We start from the raw sequence: 20,794 nt of genomic DNA, 5'->3' as shown, positions 1-20,794 counted from the left end.
GGAAAAAAAATAAGAACACTGTTCTGTGTTAAAGGCTTCCGAGAGCAGCAGGCATACAGTACTACAAAGTTCCTGAGCCCTCAGTAAGCATTAAGAATCTTCTGAATACAAACTACTGCTCTGCTTCAACATCCAAAGCCCTTTACTGTCTATAGCAAAGGAGTCTCCTTCGGTTGTACCACTATTAATGTCTGATTTGCTTTTAGTGTGTTGGTTAACCCAGTTCAGAATGCAAGTTGTTGCTGTGGTTGTAGTCTTTCACATACTGAGAGGAATGAAAGGAAACAACAGTAAGCACAAGATGCTCCTGTTTTCCTTTGACCTACCCCATTGGGTTTGTTTGGCTTTGTGGTTTGTTTGTTTGTTTGTTTGTTTGTTTGTGCAGAACTTTAGGAAAGGGCTCAGTGCGTATACTGTACTGACTTGGCTGCACAGCCCTGTTTGCTGCTGGGCAGATCCATATCCATAGATCCATGCTTAGCTTCAGCCAAGCAGGGCTCTCTTATGACTTTTGATACCTTGTTGAACTTCAGACCTCGCTCTCCACACTGGAGAAATGGGCTGAGCCCCTTCGCGAGCAAAGGCTCTTGGCTTTGAGGGGTAAGTGAGGAGACTGAGGAAACCTCTGGGGCTGAGGTACAGAGCGCAATCTCTGGTACTGTAGTTTAGCACTTGCCGAAGCCATGGAGGAGGGCTGGGGTGCCCCTGGGGTGGATGAGACCACAGAAGGAGAGGAAACAGAAGATGAAGAGTTAGGGGGAGGAACGTGGATAGGGTGAGATGAGGACGGAGGAGCTGGAAGGGCGGGGAGTGGGGGTGGCAAGTTAGGTATGAGTGTTGGAGGTGGGGACGGTTGCCGTCCTCGATCTCGATCCCTGTCTGTTCTCTGTGTCCGCTGCTGGATACTGAGGTTTGACTGGCTGCCAGATTTGGATGGATTTTGTGAGCGATCAGGTTTGGAGGAGGACGATGAGTCATGTTTGGGCTTCAGGGGACCACCAAAACTCTGGCAGTGGTGGTACAGCTCCTCCTGGCTTCGTGAGGTTATGCGGGCCCATTTGGAGGAATGGGAGTGCGGATGGTGTCGGGGGGAATGGCAGGAGGAACAAGCTGCGTGCCCCCTTCCTTTGTCCTTTGACTTGCGTTTACTCTTCTTCTCATCCTGTATGTGGAGTTTGTCCACTGACCAGTATCGTCGAGGAGGTGGTGGCGTGAGAGGAGGCTGAGGCCAGTGTGATCCGGATCCCCACCCTCTCTCTCCTCCATCTCCTCCTCCACCACCACCACCTCCACCTCCACTAGACCCCCATCCACTTTCTGCTGTCCCCCACCTCTCTCCTCGCTCCAGGAACAGGTCGTCTCTACTATTGATGCTGCCGGCTTTATCCCTGGAGGGGTAAGTGCTGAAAAACCAACCTCCCCCTCCAATCCCTCCTACTGCTCTGCCTTCATGATCCTCCCAGTACCTCTCAAACTTCCCAAACTCTCCTGAAGAACCATCATCATCAGAATATATCCCGACTACCTTATCACGTTCCCGTTCCTCATCGGACATTGTCCTTGCTCCTCCACGCCTCTTTCCACGCCCTACTTTCCTCCTCTCCAGCTCAGAATCTTCTTCCTCACGCTCTACTTCAGATTCCCACTCGTGGAACGACAACGCCTCCTTGGAGTGCATCTCACCTCTCCCGCTCCGTCCCAGCAATGGCCTCCTCTCTCCTTCCATTCCGACAGCATCCCTGTCTGAACTTTTACTCTTCCTCCTTTTAGAGGAGACAGGCAACAAGGGCAGAAAGGCAGATGGAATGGTGTCGGAGGATGGGTTGCCCCCTCCCCAGAACTTGACAGATGAAGAAGGCTTACTACTAGAGCTTTGATAGTGCTTGCTGTTCCTTCGCCTGTGGTGTCTTTCTTTCCCTCTGCTGTCTTCCCCATCATCCCTCTCTTTCTCTTCTCTTTCCTTCCTTTCATCTTCGCCTGGGATGTTCCATCCATAGCTTCTGATTGAGCTTTCACTCTTTTTCCTAAAAGACTCCCGTCTCAGGGGCGGGTATGATGGGTAGTCTGGTGTCCCTGATTTCAGTTCCTCTCTTTTTTCAGCATCTCCTCCCTCTTGCTCTGACCTCTTCCGTTCTCTCTTTCTCATCTTATCGTCTTTCTTCCTCTTCTTCTTTGTTTTGCGCCGCTTTCGCTCCCTTTCTCGCTCCCTTTCCTCCCTCTTCTTCTTCTTTCGGCCCTTCTTCCTCCTTTTTCTCTCACGCTCCCTCTCTTTGTGGTGCCTCTTCTCCTCTCTACCCACTCCATCCCCCCGGCTTGTTGTTCCTCCCCTCCCTCGCTCTCTGTCACCCCACGATGCCCACCACTCTTGTAATTGGGCCAGCTGGCTTCCTGTTCTCTCTCTGCCATAATCTCTTTGAGGGCGTGGCTTACGGGGTGGGATAGGTGGAGGTGGAGGGCTGCAAGGCAGCGAACGCGATGACATGCGACGTGAGCGGATCTTTCTCCGTGTCCCCAGGAGGAGGCTGGACTCCTCTGTAAGCAGATCTGAGTCATAATCATCATCCACCATAAAATCCCGGTCGCCTGCTCGATACCGGAAACTCAGCGAGGAATTGTAGGAGCTGTCGGTGGAGCAAGAGGAGGGGGAATTTGACCTAGAGAGCGAGACAGAGGATGAAGAAGAGGATGAGGATGATGTAGAGGAAGAGGAAGAGGATGAGGCACTGGAGCAGGTGGAGTAGAAACGGCACGGGGAAGAGGGAGTGGTAGGAGTGTGTGTTGGGGAGGAAAGGGGGACAGGTAGAGGAGGAGGTGGAGGAGGACGTCGCCCTCTCCTTCCACCTCCATCACTTGCTCCATACCTCCCACCTCCTCGCCTCCCCAAAGGGAGTATATTCTCATACAGGGGACCTCCTGAACCCTTTCTCCTTGCCTGAGCTAGGCTTCCTCGTCGCCAGAAAGGAGGCCTTCGTGGAGAAGATGGAATTGGTGGAGGTGGCTTGGAGATTAAGTGCCCTGGGCCTTGTTGAGGACCTTTAGGAGGCTGACGTGGCATCCCTGAGGCTTTGGGGCCTCGAGGATTAGCTTTGGGAGTCTGCTGGGGGCCCCCTGCCTGTTGGTCCGAATTAGCTCCTAACCCCTCTGGATCTATTGGACCATAGTAGCGCTTATATTCATCTAGCCCTGTGTCACCTCCTCCCCCTGCTCCACCTGCAACTCCTCCTTGCAGGTTCCAGTGCTGTCCAAGATTCTGCTGATACTGCTGCTGGGCCTGAAGTTCACTGATCCCTCCTGCTATCCCCCCCACACCCACTCCTCCACCACTGCCTCCGCTCATGACTTTCTCTGGCTTTGGCCTGTTCCAGCGATCAACCACAGCAAGTCTGCGGTCATGCCGAGGCAAGAAAGTGGAGCAGGGCATGGGGCCTTCCAATAAGGGGCTGTTTGAGGGTCCCAGAGCCATCGCTGAGTGCCCTGTAGTTGGTGGCGATCCGGGTAGCATGGTGGTATAGGTCTGCCCCTGTTGCTGTTGTTGGTGGTGCTTCGGCTGCTGTTGCTGCTGCACCATGGCAATGGCAGTCGTGTTATTTATAGTGGCTGTAACGAGGTGCTGTTGAGCTGCCGTAGGCATGGTGGTCATGGTGTGGTACTGGGGCAAAGAGCTTTTGCTGCCTCCTGGTGTTGTCTCATCCTCAAACTGGCAGCAACTGTACATCCCCTGGGTGGAGAGATAAAAGAGAGATTGTAATTAGACCAGCAGGCTGCCAAGTATGATAAGGACGAACTGTGTCTGTATGTGTGAGAGAGACAAAAAGAGATAAAAGGAAACCTATAGAGCAGTTAAGATCTGACACTTATACAAACCATATGAAAGCTATCGTCATAAAACTTTATGAAATACAGTATGTACTAAGTTTCATTGTTCCAGCCTTTACAAGTTTGGTAAAAAAAAAGAAAATATCCAGGTCTCCTGAAAGTACCAGATCCATTCAAACACTTACTGATTTTACAATAATCAGTCGCAAAACAACTGTATTGTTTGCTTTTCACCACAAATTACTATGCTGTCTAAACAGACCTGGTGTACCTAGTTAGTTGTAGTAATATTGTACTACTGTACAGACACTAACAATGACATTGCAAATAAAACTGATTTACAATATTTGGAGTCATTCTATTAGCATATCTTGATGTAAGACAACATATGAATTCAGTGCTGAAGAAAGCTGCTATGAATACCTCGGAGAGGATCCAGTTAAAACTGTGACAAGAGAGGCTATTTTCCTTTATCTTTATTCAGTGCATTGCATAACCACTGACTGTGTAACTTAGTCGGCTGAACACGTTTCAAGAAAATCTTTTTTCTGTCTCTCTCTCTTTCTCTTAGCATGCTGGGAAATTGCTCTAGGTGGTTTGGCTCTACCTCAGGTTCTCTGTGTCACCACTTCTCCTATAAAGGCAGACAACAGGGAGTACCGACCATTAAATATTGATGAGATTTCGGAGAAACTTTGGACTGAGTTTACCAAGCTTCTTGGAGTGTCAATTTTTCACACTATCAAACCAAACAAAGCTTTCAGCAAACAAAGCATCACTCAGCTGGAACAGGACTAGGTTTTCTCCAAAAGCACTGTGAAAAATAACTGTAGAGGGAGGTATGCACAAGGAGTCTACAGCTTCTGGAGAGAAGTCAGAACAATGGGGGCGAGCAAAAGCAACAGAACCTATTTTGTCATTGTGCAAATAAAACAACTGGTGACAGAAGCTGCCTTTTAGGAGAATCACCTTTTCTCTCAGCTGCCATCTTGCTTACTTAACCGAAACCCAACGAGCTTCAATGTCTCCTCTGTCTGTCTTTGCACATCTTGATCTTAACTAAAGTAGAATTTTCTCCCGTCACACAAGGTTAGAGATTTTAGTGGCAACAAAAAACAGACCTGGTTCCAGTTACTGAAACTAAAAGATGGACTGCACCGTTCTTCTCTGGTGTTTGTCTCCTAAAAGCCTTATTTTCATGAACTAAGTGAATCTACTTGTTTGAAGAATCTTCTAGAAATAATTGTCTGTATCTTGAAATATCAAGAACAAGAGAGGTCAATGCTCAAGAATAAAGATGAATAATAAAAAATAAAACCTGATCTGAAATACAGTACCTGAAACATGTTTATTTGCACCTCTTACTGCTTACTCCACAAGCAAGTTGTTGTTGTTTGTTTGTTTTTTACTTTTATGTAAGAAATTAAGAGCCAGAAAAGCCTTGAAATAGAGATTTTAGTAGTGAAGGAAAAAGTTGAATATGGGCATCAGCCAAAACCTTTCGATGCAGACGGTATTACTGTTTATCTGATGTCAAGATTAAAGACTAGACTAGTAAACCTCAGGACAGAGACTAATTTTCTTGGTGCTGTTGTTTGCTGCCACTTGAAATAAGGTCGTTCTCACTTGGTGTTAATGAGCTGCTCTAAATGTGCCAGAACCAGTCTGGCTTTTTACATCTCAGCGACAACATTCACCAATGTTTGATATGAATAAAACATGAAATGAAAGAGTCAGAAATACAAGTACATTACGAGCTCCTTGTGACATCTCTTTAAATTTTAAACCCCAAACAGAATACATCAATTATAAAATCGTGTGAGATGAGAACCTCAGTATCTGCTGTGTCGGGATGCTCTTTCTCACCTACCTTTGTATATTTACGCCTCGCTGTAGATAGATGGGACTCAATTAGCAGTACTGAGGAGAGCCATGTAAATCACAAAGACTCTATTATTCTTCATACGTGAAGATGATTCATAACACCCATCGATATCTGTCACATCTTAATGACTAAATGTGTGGGGCCTCCTGTAAATCTCTGTTCCCCACCGGGACACAGATCTGATGGAGGGACTGTAATAATGGCCCTTCCGGACACATGAATCAGCAGTCCCAGCGGCAGAAGTGCTATCACAGTCCCCAGAGCGTGGGGCGCAGCACACTGTGAAATTGAAACTTGGGTGAGTCACTGATTGGGTTAAAGCAAGCCACAGAGGCCAGCTGCAGAGGCTTTACAGCAAGCACAGGGAGATAGAAGCCAACTGGTCTTGGGAGTGCCCTTTGCATGGAAGTGATGTTTTTCTTCTTAGAATGAGGAATGCTACAGATAAGAGTAGAGTTTGCTCATGCAAGAAAATATGCTGTTACGCTCTGAATGTATGATTAGAGGTGAACTGCACTCCAAAGGGCCTGCAGAGAAGCCCGTCAGGGAATATCGAGATATCAGAGAATGCAGGGGACACAGTGGATTTTATAAATGATCAATAAAACATAAAGTGTGTTCAGTAAATGGCACTTGGGACTTATATCGGTACATACACAAGCTCACCCCAGGTTTGGGTATGCTTCAGGACTAAATTAAAAGTAACTATTCGATATTAAATGATTTTTGAGGCTGATAGTGATAAAGATATTTGGGGGTTTCAAAAATCAGATAACAATACATCAGCTGATAGTAATTTATTAACAGAAGCACAGAACATAAACAAACAGTCTTGATACGGATCCCTTAGATTTTAAGATGTATTTCTTTTTTTAGATTTAGAGGAACAGAGAGTTTGTTTTCATGTTAAAATATAGGCTTGGGCTTAGTTTGTGTTGATAAATGTTGTTAACTCTGAATGAATCGGTGTGTGTTGGGCTCAGGCCAAACCTTCAGGCCTGTGGAGGATCTTTACAACCCTCCACCACTCATCGATCTTACACGTTCACACATCGCTACAGCTGTTATATATTTTATAATGTGTCTCTTTGTGCTCACTGAATATTTTAAATTTCATTTAATTGACTTGCAAGCATGCTGTTTCTTTCCACTGTCAATGTAATGTATATCTTCTCATCACTTTAACTCTGCTTCCCTTGTTGTATTAATCCCTAAACTGTGCCACCTGTGCGTTTGTGTGCACCTTCTTATCTTTTATCTCATAATTTTATTAACATTTATGAAATTCACGTTTGTATAATTGACTACGAAAAGAATGAGAAACACTAGAACCTGCTTTAAGATTCTTAGCTTGCATAGATTGGTTTGCGGATTTATTACGTGCAAAAGCAATAATTCAGTTTCTGCAGGTAAAATGAGAGTTTTGATTCAGTTAGACGAGTGTTCTCCACATATGTGGGAAGCATAACGCCAGAAGTAAGAGCTGTAATGTTATTTCCTCTCCTTCCTTTTTATAGTGCAATTAGAACGCTCCTCCGCGGCTCATAAATTAGCCATTTTCTCTGCTTTGTCAGGCAGGTGGAGGTAATAAATCACAATATTTTGTCATTCCAACGTGGTGGTGTCACCCTTACAACCAGCGACACTTACACACCATCACAGCGTCTACTGTCAAACACGAATATCTATCTCTCTATTAAGCCTGTTTCCGCTTCAACAGTCTCCCCTCGCCTCCACCTCTCCTCTGTCCTCCATCCTCCTTTCTGTCCCTGTTGTTTCTTTCCCTCCTTCTTTCAGCCTCTCCCCCAACACCTGCCACACTCCACCACCTCTGCCATCCAAACCCACAGCTGTCTCCTCGGCCGGCCCTCCTCTCTTCGTATCTCAAAGTTTCCCTCCCTTACCCTCCCACTTCTCCTTACTCCCCCTCCCTAATCACAGCATCCTTCTCTTTCCCATCCCTTTCGTGATACCTCCTTCTCTTACCTCGCTCCCTTCTTTCTGGTCATTTCATCCCCTCTCTTTTCTCTAAACCTTTCCTTATTTTCACCTCAACTCCTACAAGTCTCTCTCAGGACCTGCACTAAATATTTCCAGGATCCCGAGCTGAACTTACAGAAAGTGTATTGTGTGACAGCTAAGTGATCACTCAGCCCTGAAACCTTTGGGCTCCCCTTGGCGTGATGACAAGGATGAATACCACTGATGTTCCTGTTTTTGGCTCTACCTCCTTGTCTCCTGCTGAGCGCCAGAAACAAGTACCAATATTGAGTCGCACCTACTTTTGTGCAATCCATATCTTGATTGTATATGAAAACAGTACATGCACCTTCTGAATCTCTATTTCCCTGAATGAAGTGGAGATCCTCAAGGTTTCTGCACCCTTCAGTGCATCATAACATCTGCTCCTGCACACATCGTTCACCAATGCTCCTCAAGCACCGTGTTATGAATCTGCAGGTTGTTTCACTGATTAAGTTCTACCTTCTCAGGTTGAGTGTGTGCAAATCAGGGAGATCAGCTGCTGTAGTGTTTGGTTGAAATGAAACTTTAAAAACTTCCTTTAGTTCTCTCCCCACCTGGCAGAAGCTTTGAATTGTTTGTGTATCTGGCAGAGAAATATTATATTTGCACCTTTTGTGTCTCAGGTATTCTTTCAACAGGCCGAGACAATATGCTGCCACTAGCTTCATTACAGTATCGGCCTCTGTTGTTATGCAGATTCTACATGTGTACTTCATATGCAGTGGACAGTCTTGTTGAGGTAGAAGTGAGAATCTCATTTAAATATCGTATTTGTTTTGCTTTCACCATGTTTCATTTCATCTGATTTCATTGTTGTGGTTGTTAAGATCATTAAATCTAGAAATACATGTTTTCCTGATTGTATTCTTTGATGTCTTATCTGCTTGTTGGAGGGGGGGTTAGGGGTGTATGGGGGCTTCCTTCCCTCACCCTGCTGAGAGCCAGGAGGAAGTCCATTCCACCAGATCGCTTCACACAGTGCCGTAGCTTCCAGTACACCAGATGCTCCCAGGCAAACACCAGGAGGCTGAGGCCCATGGCCACCAGCAGCATATAGAAGACCCCTGCCATGTTGTCTATGTCCAGCTTACTGCTCATCACCTGGAGGGGAGAAGAGATAGATGGAAGAAGACAGGAGGGAAGGAGAGGAATGGGAAACGTTATAGGAGGTGAGAGCAGAGAGGAGAGACGGGGAAAAGGAAGGGAAAGTAAAAGGAAAGCACATGAGAAGGGCCAGCGATGAGACAGGAGAGTGTATTTATTACTAACGAGGGCCAATTTGTCTCCCAGACAGCAGATAAAAAGTTAATTACAAGCAGCAGTGCAATAGAGAATCCTTTGCTGTCACTGGATGTCAGAACACCCATCTGTGATATTTTAGAGCCCCTGCGCTCAGCACACTGATGCAAAGACCAAAACATGTCAGTCACCACAAAATATTTGGCTCGCATCAAACAAAGAGCTTTTCAGGAAATTTAATTTATTCAGTTTCAACATTCATAGCTCTCATCTACAGCCAGGCTGCATTCCCTCTTGTGTCAATAATTATCATCGCTTTATATCAAAGGTTCGGGTTCCTGTGGGGGCATTTTGTTTGTCCAACTGACAACAATAAAAGTTGAACTTGTATAACACCAAATAACCACACATGCATCCCTGAATCTGAGCGTCTCAGCCCTCCTTCAGTTTTGTCAGGTGTGCGATTTTCATCTAAACCACCTACAGGAAACAACCACAAGATGCAGGGTGACGTCTGAGAGGCAGCAGTTACTAACAAACAAAATTAAATGACGGCAAGCAGGAACGTGGATACGTAATCATATAGGACAAAAACAAATCTCAAACCTGGCAGGATGATTACATGCTGTAGTTTGCAGCCTGTATGTGCAGAGAAGCAGCACTGGATTTGGTGACGACTTTAATCACTTAATATACAGTTTTTCTACTTAGTTTTCCATCAAGTAGCTTTACGGCTGGAAAAATCACCCTTTTTGTGTCCTGAAGTCACTCTTGTTGACCTAAGATAAGTTTCTCTCGTCAGTCCACTGATGTGGTCTCTTAAATGTTTTGTTTTTTTCAGATTATATAGGATGAACACAGGTCAATAAGATGCTGATAACTTGAGTTAGTCTGGTTATCTGACCGTTCATAAGACATTCATAAGTGCCTGTGTCTGGTTCTGGGGTTACAGTAGGATCGGCACCCTGGGTAGCGCTTCTGACAGCAGGTTGGTTGGACAAATATCCAACTTAATACCCTACTGGATCAAGGTAAGACTACATTTATTTTATTCTGAAAACAGTGCAGAGGCTGACTCTGTGCCAAGTTGATGGAGAAAAGCGGAGAAAATACCTCGATCTTATCATTGTGGCAGATACCAGACAGCCAGAGACGCTCCAACATATCAATCTCATCTGCAAGAGAAGAGATGGAGAGAGAACACGGAGGTCAAAAGGAGGAGAGAGCTGAAAGTAAATGAAGTAACAAGATAAGAAATAGGGAAGAGAAAAGCAGGTTTAAGGTTCATAGGAAAGATGATGGGGTGAAGAGTGAGCACAATAAAAGAAAGATGAGGAATTAGGGAAGACAACGAAGGAGAGGGAGTTAAAACAGTACAGAACTAGAGGTGAAAATAAAAGATTTTACCCCTTAAAAAGGGGATTACTACCCCTTTGTTATGAGAGCAAGGTGTCTGATCCCCTGAGGGAGAAGAAAGAAGCAAGAGAAGGAGACGGAGGAGGTGAAGAGAGACGAAGGAGACGGAGGAGGTATGGAGGGAGTCTATCGTGTTAAGAAAGAGAGGGACACGTGATGAAATGCAGCACAGGGAAGAGAAATGAAAGGAGAGGCATCTTGTTTCTATGATGTTAAAACAAAAAGAGACTGGGAGAGATCAAACCAGGGAAAGATAACATGAAGATAAGAGGGGAAATGTATTGCCAGTGCAAGTGCAAGATATCAGTTATTACCAATTACAAACAATTAATAAAGAATTACAAGCACAGAAACATAAAGTATGAATGCAAAACGGAAAATGAGAACACCGGGGAGAGGCTGAAGAAATGGGAGAGGAAGGGGAAGCATCAGAAGGAATTAGAGGCCATTTGCAGAGAAAGTCATGAGACTGAAAAGGGAAAGTGGGAATTACAGGCAGCGACTGGAAGTGAGAGAAGCCTTTTGAAGCAGGTTGTGAAATGGCCTGGCATCTGAGGCGGGCACACTGAGGCCAGAGCGACGCGACACAGCATGGGAGATGAAAGGGGGGGGGGGGGGGGGGGCACACAAACATCACACTTCCTGCTCAAACTGTCAGCACACACTTCTGATACACACTCTGAACTCCAGAGTAATGGGATTCCCAGCGCTGGCCATTAATGCCACAGATCACAAAGAATGAGGCACTGGGAAGGAAAAGCAGGATCCGACTTTTAAAACTAGCACACGCACAGGTTCACGCACACACTCTGAAGACGTCCCGGTCAAAGGAAGTTCCAATTCCCAATGCTCACAGTTACGATATTAATCGACCTCTGGGTTAATTAACGCTGTCTGGAAACCCCCGCGTATAAAGCCCCCGCCACGTGGATTAGACCACTGCGACTCGGCCATGTTGACTAAAATGTCAAATCTGCTCAAAGAAAACACAAATCTCACTCCGACATGAATCGCTGTGTGCCACATTTCACTTCCCCAACAGTCGTGTACGGGAATTCAAACGTTCCTTGACAGTTGAATTATACCGGGCTCAACTCGATCGACCCTGCCTTTTGTCACTCTGCTCCTCGCGCAGATCCTGACAATAGATGCTAATACGAATGTTCATTCTGTGCGCGGCTCACTCCCGTAATCTAATTCATCGAGTTTCAATGAGTGCTCCGCTGAATTCTCTCACCCTGTCCGGCTCTCCGCCTCTCTCCCTTTATCTCCCTGTAAATACGTTAATCATGGCAGTCAGTGCCGCATAAAGCTGCTCTTTGGGAGAAATCTTCTCCACAAAGACATGACAGACAGGCAGAATTTCAGCTGCATCCTCGCTCACCTGCTTCAAGGAGGAAAATGCCATGGAGTAAAGAGGGGGGGGGGGGGGGTTGTCTGCACAAATGAAAGAAGAAGATGTGCAAACACAGAGGGGGGGGGGGGAAGCCAGAGCTTATAATTTAATTCATGTTTCATTCTGTTGATTTTTGACAATTTACTAGTGATTTGGGAACAATTCCATTCAGTTCCCCTCTGTGCCTGTCTCCCTTTAATGGCTTTATGTTGGTCAGTAGTGAGGATTTAAGGCCCCCCAATCTTCAATCCTCTCAGTGGCTTTATAAATAACATCTCCTTTATCCAATCTGTGCAGAAAAAGCATGAAGGGAAAGGATATTGTGGCCCCGAGCAGTTTCATACATATGGGCAAGTCAATTTTATTTATACAGCCCAATATCACAAATTTGCCTCAAGGGGCTTGAGTGATGGTATCACCTGGAATACCTCCACAACAGGAGACACCCTGACCAAGCCTCTTACCCCCCCCCCCCTCACCCAGGCAGCCCACAGAATCATTCAATCCATCTTCATTCTGAAAAGTCCTCACCAGAACTACTGTAAGGCCGTGGTGCAACAGCCACTCTTATCATGCCGTCACTGTGGATGCAAAGACTGATCATCATGCACCAACCAGCCTGTTAATTTCCATTTTACCCTCGTAAGACCCAAAGAACCGGCACTCCGTCACTTGCGGCAAAGGCTTGCCCCCAACCTGAGGGGGCCAAAGCTCCATTTTCTGGCAGAGTGCTCCAAGACTGAGCCTCCTCTCTACTGCTTAATTCGAGCCATTGTTGGCCAGAAAACACCCCCGTGCATGAGGCCACAGCCTGATTAAGCTAAAAGAACTACATCTTCAGCAAAAAAGCAAAAGACGCGATCGCTGCATTTTCTTTCCACAAATGGAGCCTCTCTGGTCAGCAGGGTGTGGTCTCCATTTCACTTTTATAATATCAATTCCAAATATCTTGTATCGAGCCAGATACACAGATATTAGTGATGACTTGGTGCAAGCTCTCATTGTACTGCAGATTGTTTTTGTCTGTATAACGCGAATGAAAGCTGACTAGTAAAACAAAGAAAGCCTTTTTTTTTTGTTGTCATATTTTGAATGGATTACATTTTATTCTCAGTGACACTCTGAGCAGCAACAATAACTGTCGAAGAAGCAAAAGTGAAGAGAAATATTGGAAGAGAGTAAAAACACAGCAAATCATTTAAAGCTACTGTAAGAGCTTTTTTTGTGAGTGACAGAATTTAATTATATGAGCTGCAGTCGTTCCTGTCGTGGTGTTATTGCACAGTTCCTCTATCTCTCAACGAAATTGTTTTGTAAAAACTGAAAGTGGTTTTTGTCAGCCGACCTGTAAATGCACAAAAGGTGATTGGACAAGCACATGTTGTCAGGGTGGGAGAGGTGGGGAAGTCTATTTAATCTCTAAGGAGATGGATCCCTAAAAATATTCATCTTTTCAAGACTACTTCAGCAAGACTTCCAACAAGCCAGTGCCAGAAACATTTCAACTTTAATAACCACGGCATGGGGTTATACTTTTCCCTCTCTTCTTCCAACAGAAGTCCACTGAGGGGGCTGGAGTCCACCAGAGCGACTACACACTATCGACTCTGACGGCTCAAAGGAACATTTCTATCAGATGAGCCAGCGGAGGTTAATGTTTTAAAGGTCTTTGCGATGTGAAATAACGTACAAATGTTCACAGGATTCTGTGTCAGAGTATATAAAAAAAAGAAAAGTAATGCCATGAGTCTCTTAAAGGGAAATTCCTGCCATTTCTCGTGTTTGTTTATTTGTGTTTAGATGTTGATCCCAAATGATCTGTGGATTTTATTTGACTGTGGAACTAAACTATAAAAACAAAATTGCAGGTTCAGAGAGATATCTGCAGCTCTATTCGCGGTCTATGAAATTAAAATCAACATCCGGTTCTCTAAAGACTCAAAGCCATCTGAACAAAAAAGGAATGTGAAGAAAAAAAGAAATCAATTTCCCGAGGGTGCACTACGCTGCGACAGTAAGTTCCACCCTCCGCGCCAAAAGCTGCTCGCATTCACATTTTTCGTTTTATCATTCTTTTGTGTGCGAGGTGTTTTTATTGGCTTTGCTCAGTCAGCATGAACCAACGTGAGTGACACAAAGGAGAGGAGGCGAACTTTGGATCCACGCCGGTGTGGGATTTGAGCCCAGGTGCTACATCAGCAGTTGTATCAGTGCATATATTTCTATATATATATGTATATATTTTGCAGCGTCACTTTGAAGATGCTTTATTTCTTGGAAGTCTGTTGGAGCAAAGTGGGACTTGACACACAGCTGCTTCAAAAGGTTTTGTTTATCAAAAGCAACTGGGTCTCTTCTTTATGTGTTTGCACACTGGGGGGGTCAGCAGCGCTCCAACAAGACAAGTCAACAGGTAGAAACTACCAGTGCAGGAAGCGTTGAGTTTCAACCAAGTAGAAGCGACTGGAGGTAATGAATGAGAGCAGTTTTTCTTTTAAAAATGCAAATTCAGAGCAGCAGAACGGTGAGTACGGTATCACATGAGTGCTGCACTCTTTATCTGGACTGTTTCAAGACAAACGTAAACAAAGAGGAAGCACTGAGTTTGCATCAATAACAAATTAAAACAGGGGGGAGATGATTCACTAAAACGTGAAAATAGACTTAAAAAAAAACAACTAAACCAAACTGTCACTGAGTCTGTTTTTTTTTCCATTTCAACAGGTTTGTATTTGTGGTGTCACCCGATCTATCAAATAGCCAGATGTCTCATTTGAAGGAAAGAACCAGTTTCACAGTTTTCAGTCTGAAGATTTTCAGTTTCCACGTGCCGACGGCCTCCAGTGTTCGCTGCCCCTGAGAGCCGCCGTCACCGCCGGCACTGAGGCATTTCCCTCCTCGACTCTCGAGCTCGCTAATTGCGAACGAGGCTAAATTGCTCCCCAGAGGAGCCAATTTGGTGATTGACCAGTCATGCTAAAAAAAGAAACAGCGATGCTCTAACAAAGAAATGTATTAAGAGGAACAATTACCGGACCTGTTGAGGACCACAGGGCGTGTGACGTGGGTAATGAATTCATGGGATGTCTGCGGGGTTGGTTATGAAGTTGCTGTGGCTCAGCGTTGAGCTTCTGGATGACCCGTATAAAGATAACACAAGTAGCCCAACAAGTAGCCCAAACAGCGGGTCCTTCAGTGTTGTTCAGACAAATCATCTTTTCAAATGTGGTATAATTACACGGAACATGGAGTTTATTCACACGACTGGATAAATGATCAGAACATTATCAAGGTTTCTGATCACTGTGTGCTACCTGAACAGGTGTGTGTTTGATGCTTTCTCGCTGCCTGAAGGCTTTTCCAACTTCCCACCATGAAATATGAGCACAACAAATGATGCCTAAGCTTCACCGATGTCAGAATTTCAATTTCACTTCAATGTCATCCTTAATAATCTACATACATCATCAGATAGCTTTCATGAATGATTTTTATTTTATTTATACTTTAACCTCCTTTTCTGTGTTGATTATGGCTTTATTTAATTTTTGGTATTTTTCCCATTATCCACGCTTCTTTTTAAATCTATGTACTCATTTGTGAAATCGTCTTCCTGTCAATCACAGCTTATTTGCATTAGTGTTGGTACTATTTCAGTCTTGGTGGGTTCACAGTTTGTAGCCTTCCTGAGCTCTGACGCCAGCACAAGCTGAAAGCCTTTCCTGCCATTATAAAATATAAAAGGAGGGTTATTATTTTAATATTGAGAAATTACTGGAACCTGTCAAGGTCACTGTATAATAGTTCTTCACCATCTCTCTCGGCCGTGTGCGCCTCCTCTCTTGCTCCTGTTCTATTTAAAAAGGGCTTCTGGTGTAAATGGAGGGGAGCACATGTTGCCAAAACATTTCAGTCAATCAAAAAGAAATCATTACACTTGCTTTAGAAGTATGTTACGGCAGCAAGATGAGACGTTAACAAATGCTTTAATAAACATTTATTTCTGTTGCATGTTTTTTTGCCGAGAAACTAATTATTTTGATGACACTAGCGAGGAGAGGAAAACCTGCACGTAACCTGTACGGAGTTGTAATTTAGACAGTTCTGACCCGTGAACTCGTACAGGCTTCTTACACTGATACACGGATACTGCTGGAACAGACTATTCAAAGGATTCAAGCTGTCGTTAGGATTAGGCACCAAAGCTCCTCGGCTCGGTTTAGGAAAAGATAATGATTTGGGTTGAAATAAGTATGTTAGATACGTGAGTTAAGTTACGTCACATGACTTACTGATGTGAGTTAACATACGTACATAAATTAGTCAACACTGACTCTTGGTTTCACGCAGGGCACGAAGAGCAGTGTCCCACATGTAAGCCCTGAGTTTGACATCCAGCCGCCTCCATCTTACGTGGACTTTCTTCCTCTTTATACTAAAAGAGGTGAACTCTGTGCCACTTTTACTGAAAAGTAGATCTTGAAGTCATTCTGCAGATCCAGTATCAGCTTGTATTTTTTTGTTTTTTTGTCATCAGGGAATCATGACTGCTCAAAGGCTGAATTTTATTTTCTGGTCCCGATTTTCGCAGAAATGATTAAAGAAATCCACCAGACTCAGAATCTAAGTTTTTCAGTTTTCCGTTCTTTGAGCCTCATTATCATTAACATCCTGTTATATTATGAAAATCATTCTTAAACTACATGTGAAGATATAAACAACACCACAGACACTTACTGCAGTAACATTATACTCTCAAGTACACTCAAAATGAAATCTGCTGTAAAATGTCACAACAAAGCTCACCAGGAAACCAAAACACCTCAGATGATCCTCATAATCTTGAACTATTTCGTAAAAACACTTTGACAAGCAGTTTGAACTGCAGAGAGAAATGTGAAGTGGAAGTTCAGCAGAGACGGTGACACAAAGTCAGAAGGCGGGAAGAAAGATGAGGCGTGTAGGTGAAGCAAAACACCTCTGAGGAACTTTTAAAGATATCTCAGAGAAGAAAAAAAACTCACAGACGCGAGTGACATCTCCAACATGACCAAAACAACAACATGCATTAACAACAAATGATAAATCAGAGGGAGTCAGGCTGCGTGTACGTGTGTGTGTGTGTGTGTGTGTGTGTGTTGGCCTGGTCACCTGATCTGCCATCCATCAGCTCATCAGCTCTTCAGCTCTTCAGCCACTCATCGCCTGATTGTTGTGTAACCTCAGCTGTAGCTACTTCTCAAGGCCGACTCAGCTGTTCTACCAGCTATTCAGTATCTCTGTACTAGTTTGTTACTAATAGCTGCCTCATCTTCAGCCTGCCTCCCGGCCGTCCTCATCTGCCACGCTTCCCTTCACTCCACGCTCACGCCAGCCTCGTCCTACACTACCTTCACTCTTCCCTGCTGCCTTTGGATTTCATTCCCCTGCCGTCAGCTCTGCATCCAGATTCCCTTTAATCATAAAACCTCCCCTTACCCGAATACAACTCCCTCCAGTGTGTGTAACAAGAACGTGTGATGTGAACAAAGAGAGTGTGTGTGTGTGTGTGTGTGTTGAGATACTAGTGTGCAGATAAACATACAGGTTGTCCTCATCTATCTATGTTCTTGACTTATTCGCATTTGTCTTGTGAGATTTCTAACATAATGACTGGTGTTTTTTTTCCTTTGAATGCAGATTTTCAGTTTTAAAAGGCTTTCCTGTCACTATAAAAACCTAAAAGGAAGGTTATTATTTCAGTATTGGGAGTTCTTCTGACTATTGCAAACCAAATCACCGTCGAGGTCATTGTGTAAAAGTCATTCGGCTGTGTGTCTCCTGTTCTATTTAAAAGGGCCTCTGGCATGAAAGCAGGAGAGCACGTATTGCCAACACATTTCAGTCAATCAAAAAGAAATCAGAACATCACATCTGCTTTTAGCTGCAGCAGCTAACGTCTCATCAGCACACGTTTTAATAAAATAACATTTGTTTCTGCGATTAAAGTGGTGACCCTTCTTGTAGATGTACGACCTTTAAAAAGCAGCTCAAGACTCATTTGTTCAAACTGTCTTTCGTCTCGTCTCGAGTTGTCTAGTGTTTGTTTTTAAGGTCTGTTGTTGCTTATGTTTTATTGTTTGTCTTATTTTTACTCTTGTGAAGCACTTGTGACCTTGCTCTGTGAGAGGTTTGGGTTAAAGCATATTTCTGAGTCATTCAGTATGTTATCTTGTTTTGACATATTATCTGACAGCTTTAACAGAGATCGCACCTCCCTTCTTCTTCCTTTCTGCTCTTTCTGCCTTTAACCTTCTGTACTGATTTTCCTCTCTCTGTTCCCTCTTCAAACCTTCCTCCCATCCCATCTCCCCCCATCCTCACCCCCCTTCATAACCTCTCGCCTTTCGCTTCATCTCTTTTCCTCCAGCCTAACTTTGAACTATCCCACTCACATAGTGTAAAATCTACTGTTGACCTCGTCTACATTCATATCAGAGAATTGAAAAATGTTTTTTTATCCTGACTGGTGTGTCTGACCTCTGTGGTCTTGGGCTGATTACAAAATGAACTGTAAGCAGCCCGTTGTGGCTATAAAACATGGTGGAAGTCACAAGACCATCCAGTGATATGATAACATCACAGTAATTCTGCCTTTGTTACTGAGAGAGGCTGTGTAGAACAGAGTGACTGATGTTGCAAACTGCACCACAAGTTGTTTCGTTAACCATGATGAAAGTTTTCATTTTCAAAACTTTTCCTTTAACCTTTCCAAGTAACAAATAGCTGGAAATGTGTATAACTTTCTGCTCTTTTGAGGTAATTTCCTCTGACTCTGCTGCTTCATCCGTCACACTCAACCTTTCCAGTGCCCCTCCCTCTACCCTTCTGTCTTACCATCTCCAACCAGCTGCAGCAGAGCCAGGTCTAGTGGCCGTTTCCAGCGGGAGTTCTTGTGCAGGGCTATGCCATAGCCCGTAGTGGCAAACACCTTACCAGAGCCGATGGTCATCACCTTGTGGAATAAAACACAAACACGTGAACACCCAAACATCGACGCATACGCGCACAAACACATGAATCCCAAGACGGAGTCAGATTCAAGGAGACAGATAGCGATGAGCCGATGAAAATAAACCTTGTTTTTGCTGCAATATTTTCTGCCCGCTGTCGCTGTCGCATACATGCAAAACAGTTGGCTCAGTTCTAATATCGACATCCCGAAAATCCCCGAGCTGGAGTGTGGGATATTGTTTCAGTGGAGGAATTAATATAGATCCACATCAGTTGTAATAATTACTGCAGCAGTGGCTGTATGAGGCTGCTGGGAGCTCAGGCCTCCCACAAACCTTATTACAAATGATCACTGGCTACGATTTTCATTCTCGCTGTGGGAGCCGTGTCAAATGCAAACTTATAAATAAATAAACACCAGCGCTGTCCAAAAATGACAATATTAACTAGCTACAGGCCGCGAGGGACAAATATAAATGCATTGGATGTGTTTGATTTATTTAATGCAGATGTAGAAGTGCTCATTTGGCACGCTTGTTGTGCTTCTGTTGCAGTTGTTCTTCCCACAGGGAGAGGCTGAGCACTTGCTGAGGGTCTTGTAGCGTTGTAGCACGTAGTAGCCGCAGGTTACAGGGACTTCAGCAACATGAAGTCAGTCATGACAGAGATCTATTCCTTACCTTGCAGCCCTCGTCCTTTCTGGCCATATAGTTTAGCACCGCAGCGTCATAAATGAAGGCATCCAGTTTCCTGCAGGGAAGGTGGAAAAAGAAATGGAAATCACTGACCTGGAGCTAAATGACAACAGAGGAAGTGCAACTAGTGAACAGAATGACAGAGATGATGGATAAACTAGCGCTGAGACAATGACTGTCTAAAGAGAAAACACACACTGAAGGCGGCAGAGCTTCTTTCTCGACACCTTTTTGCACCAACGTTCAACAAATGCACCGAGCTATTCATCACGGTGGAGGCAGAGATGTCAACTCTCCTCCTACAGTAGCCTCAATAGGTCACAATACAATGCAGCAGCAGGGCAGGTTGTGACGCAAGTATGGTGTGATTCTCACTCTCATGGGCTTCTAGGAGCACTGCGCCGTCGTCACTTAATGCCATTTCTTATACAAAAAGAATATAAAATTAGTTACTAGACCACAAACACTGTGAACGAGCCAATTTGAAGTTCTGAAGAGTCATCTCATGTCATATCAGACTCTAAAAATGTGTTTCATCCTCTCCAAGATGGTGACAAGTTAAACTGCATTACACTTTATAGTGCATTATACATGGTGGTGATGTAGCCCTGGGCAATAGAGTTAAAATCAAAATCACAATATCATTTAATAATATTTTCATATTAATATCTATCACAATATGGATGGCATGTATGTAAACAAAATCTCATACAGAACAATCAAGTATTATGTTGTATTGTAATGCATTGTGTTCCACATATATGCATTACATCAGACAAGATATACACGTTAAACTTAAACTTAAACTTAAAAAATGAGCAGAGAATCATTTCAGTGGACACTAAAACATGTTATAAACATATAATCCGCTGAAAGCCTCTGACTTCTCTCATCATACATCACACAAATTCACCCAATCTAACCAAAACTACAACTAGGAGGCCGACATTCAAGGATTTCCCACTCAGCTGCTCAAATGTACCACCTGTGCCATGTGACATGAAGGATTTGGCGTGTTTGCTCAGGTAGCTAACACTCTCAGGGAAAAGAAGGAAGTCATTAGTACAGAAGAATTAGTCGATTTATCTCTCAACAAAACGTTATTCGAGTACAGTTTCACTAATCAAGTTATTGTGTAAGTCATGGCCCTCAAATGTGAGGATTTACAGCTTTTCTATGTTGGATATGATTGTAAATTGAATATCTTTGGGTTTTGACCTGTTGGTCAGTGAAAAACTTGACTTTGGGCTCTGGGACTTAGCGATGGACATTTTTCACTATTTTCTGATGTATTTTTAGGCAAAACAATTAACTAATTGAAAAATAATA

At 44.0% G+C, this 20,794-nt stretch overlaps 1 protein-coding gene across 1 annotated transcript in view; it reads right to left on the bottom strand.

Annotated features, from left to right (window-relative positions):
- Positions 1–529: 529 nt before the first annotated feature.
- grin2da (glutamate receptor, ionotropic, N-methyl D-aspartate 2D, a) overlaps positions 530–20,794 on the bottom strand; it is a 106,181-nt gene continuing 85,916 nt past the window's right edge. The window contains exons 14-18 of the mRNA XM_070922192.1: positions 19,451–19,520; positions 18,654–18,771; positions 10,079–10,140; positions 8,657–8,827; positions 530–3,718 (exon numbers count right to left, since the gene is read on the bottom strand). Of these exons, the coding sequence (XP_070778293.1) occupies positions 530–3,718; positions 8,657–8,827; positions 10,079–10,140; positions 18,654–18,771; positions 19,451–19,520 (3,610 nt within the window). The remainder of the gene's footprint in view (positions 3,719–8,656; positions 8,828–10,078; positions 10,141–18,653; positions 18,772–19,450; positions 19,521–20,794) is intronic.

The sequence above is a fragment of the Enoplosus armatus genome, chromosome 16, assembly GCF_043641665.1.
Source record: "Enoplosus armatus isolate fEnoArm2 chromosome 16, fEnoArm2.hap1, whole genome shotgun sequence".
NCBI classification, from domain to species: Eukaryota; Metazoa; Chordata; class Actinopteri; order Centrarchiformes; family Enoplosidae; genus Enoplosus; species Enoplosus armatus.
Note: the sequence above shows the minus strand (reverse complement) of the source record. Positions and strands in the feature narration are given on the sequence as shown.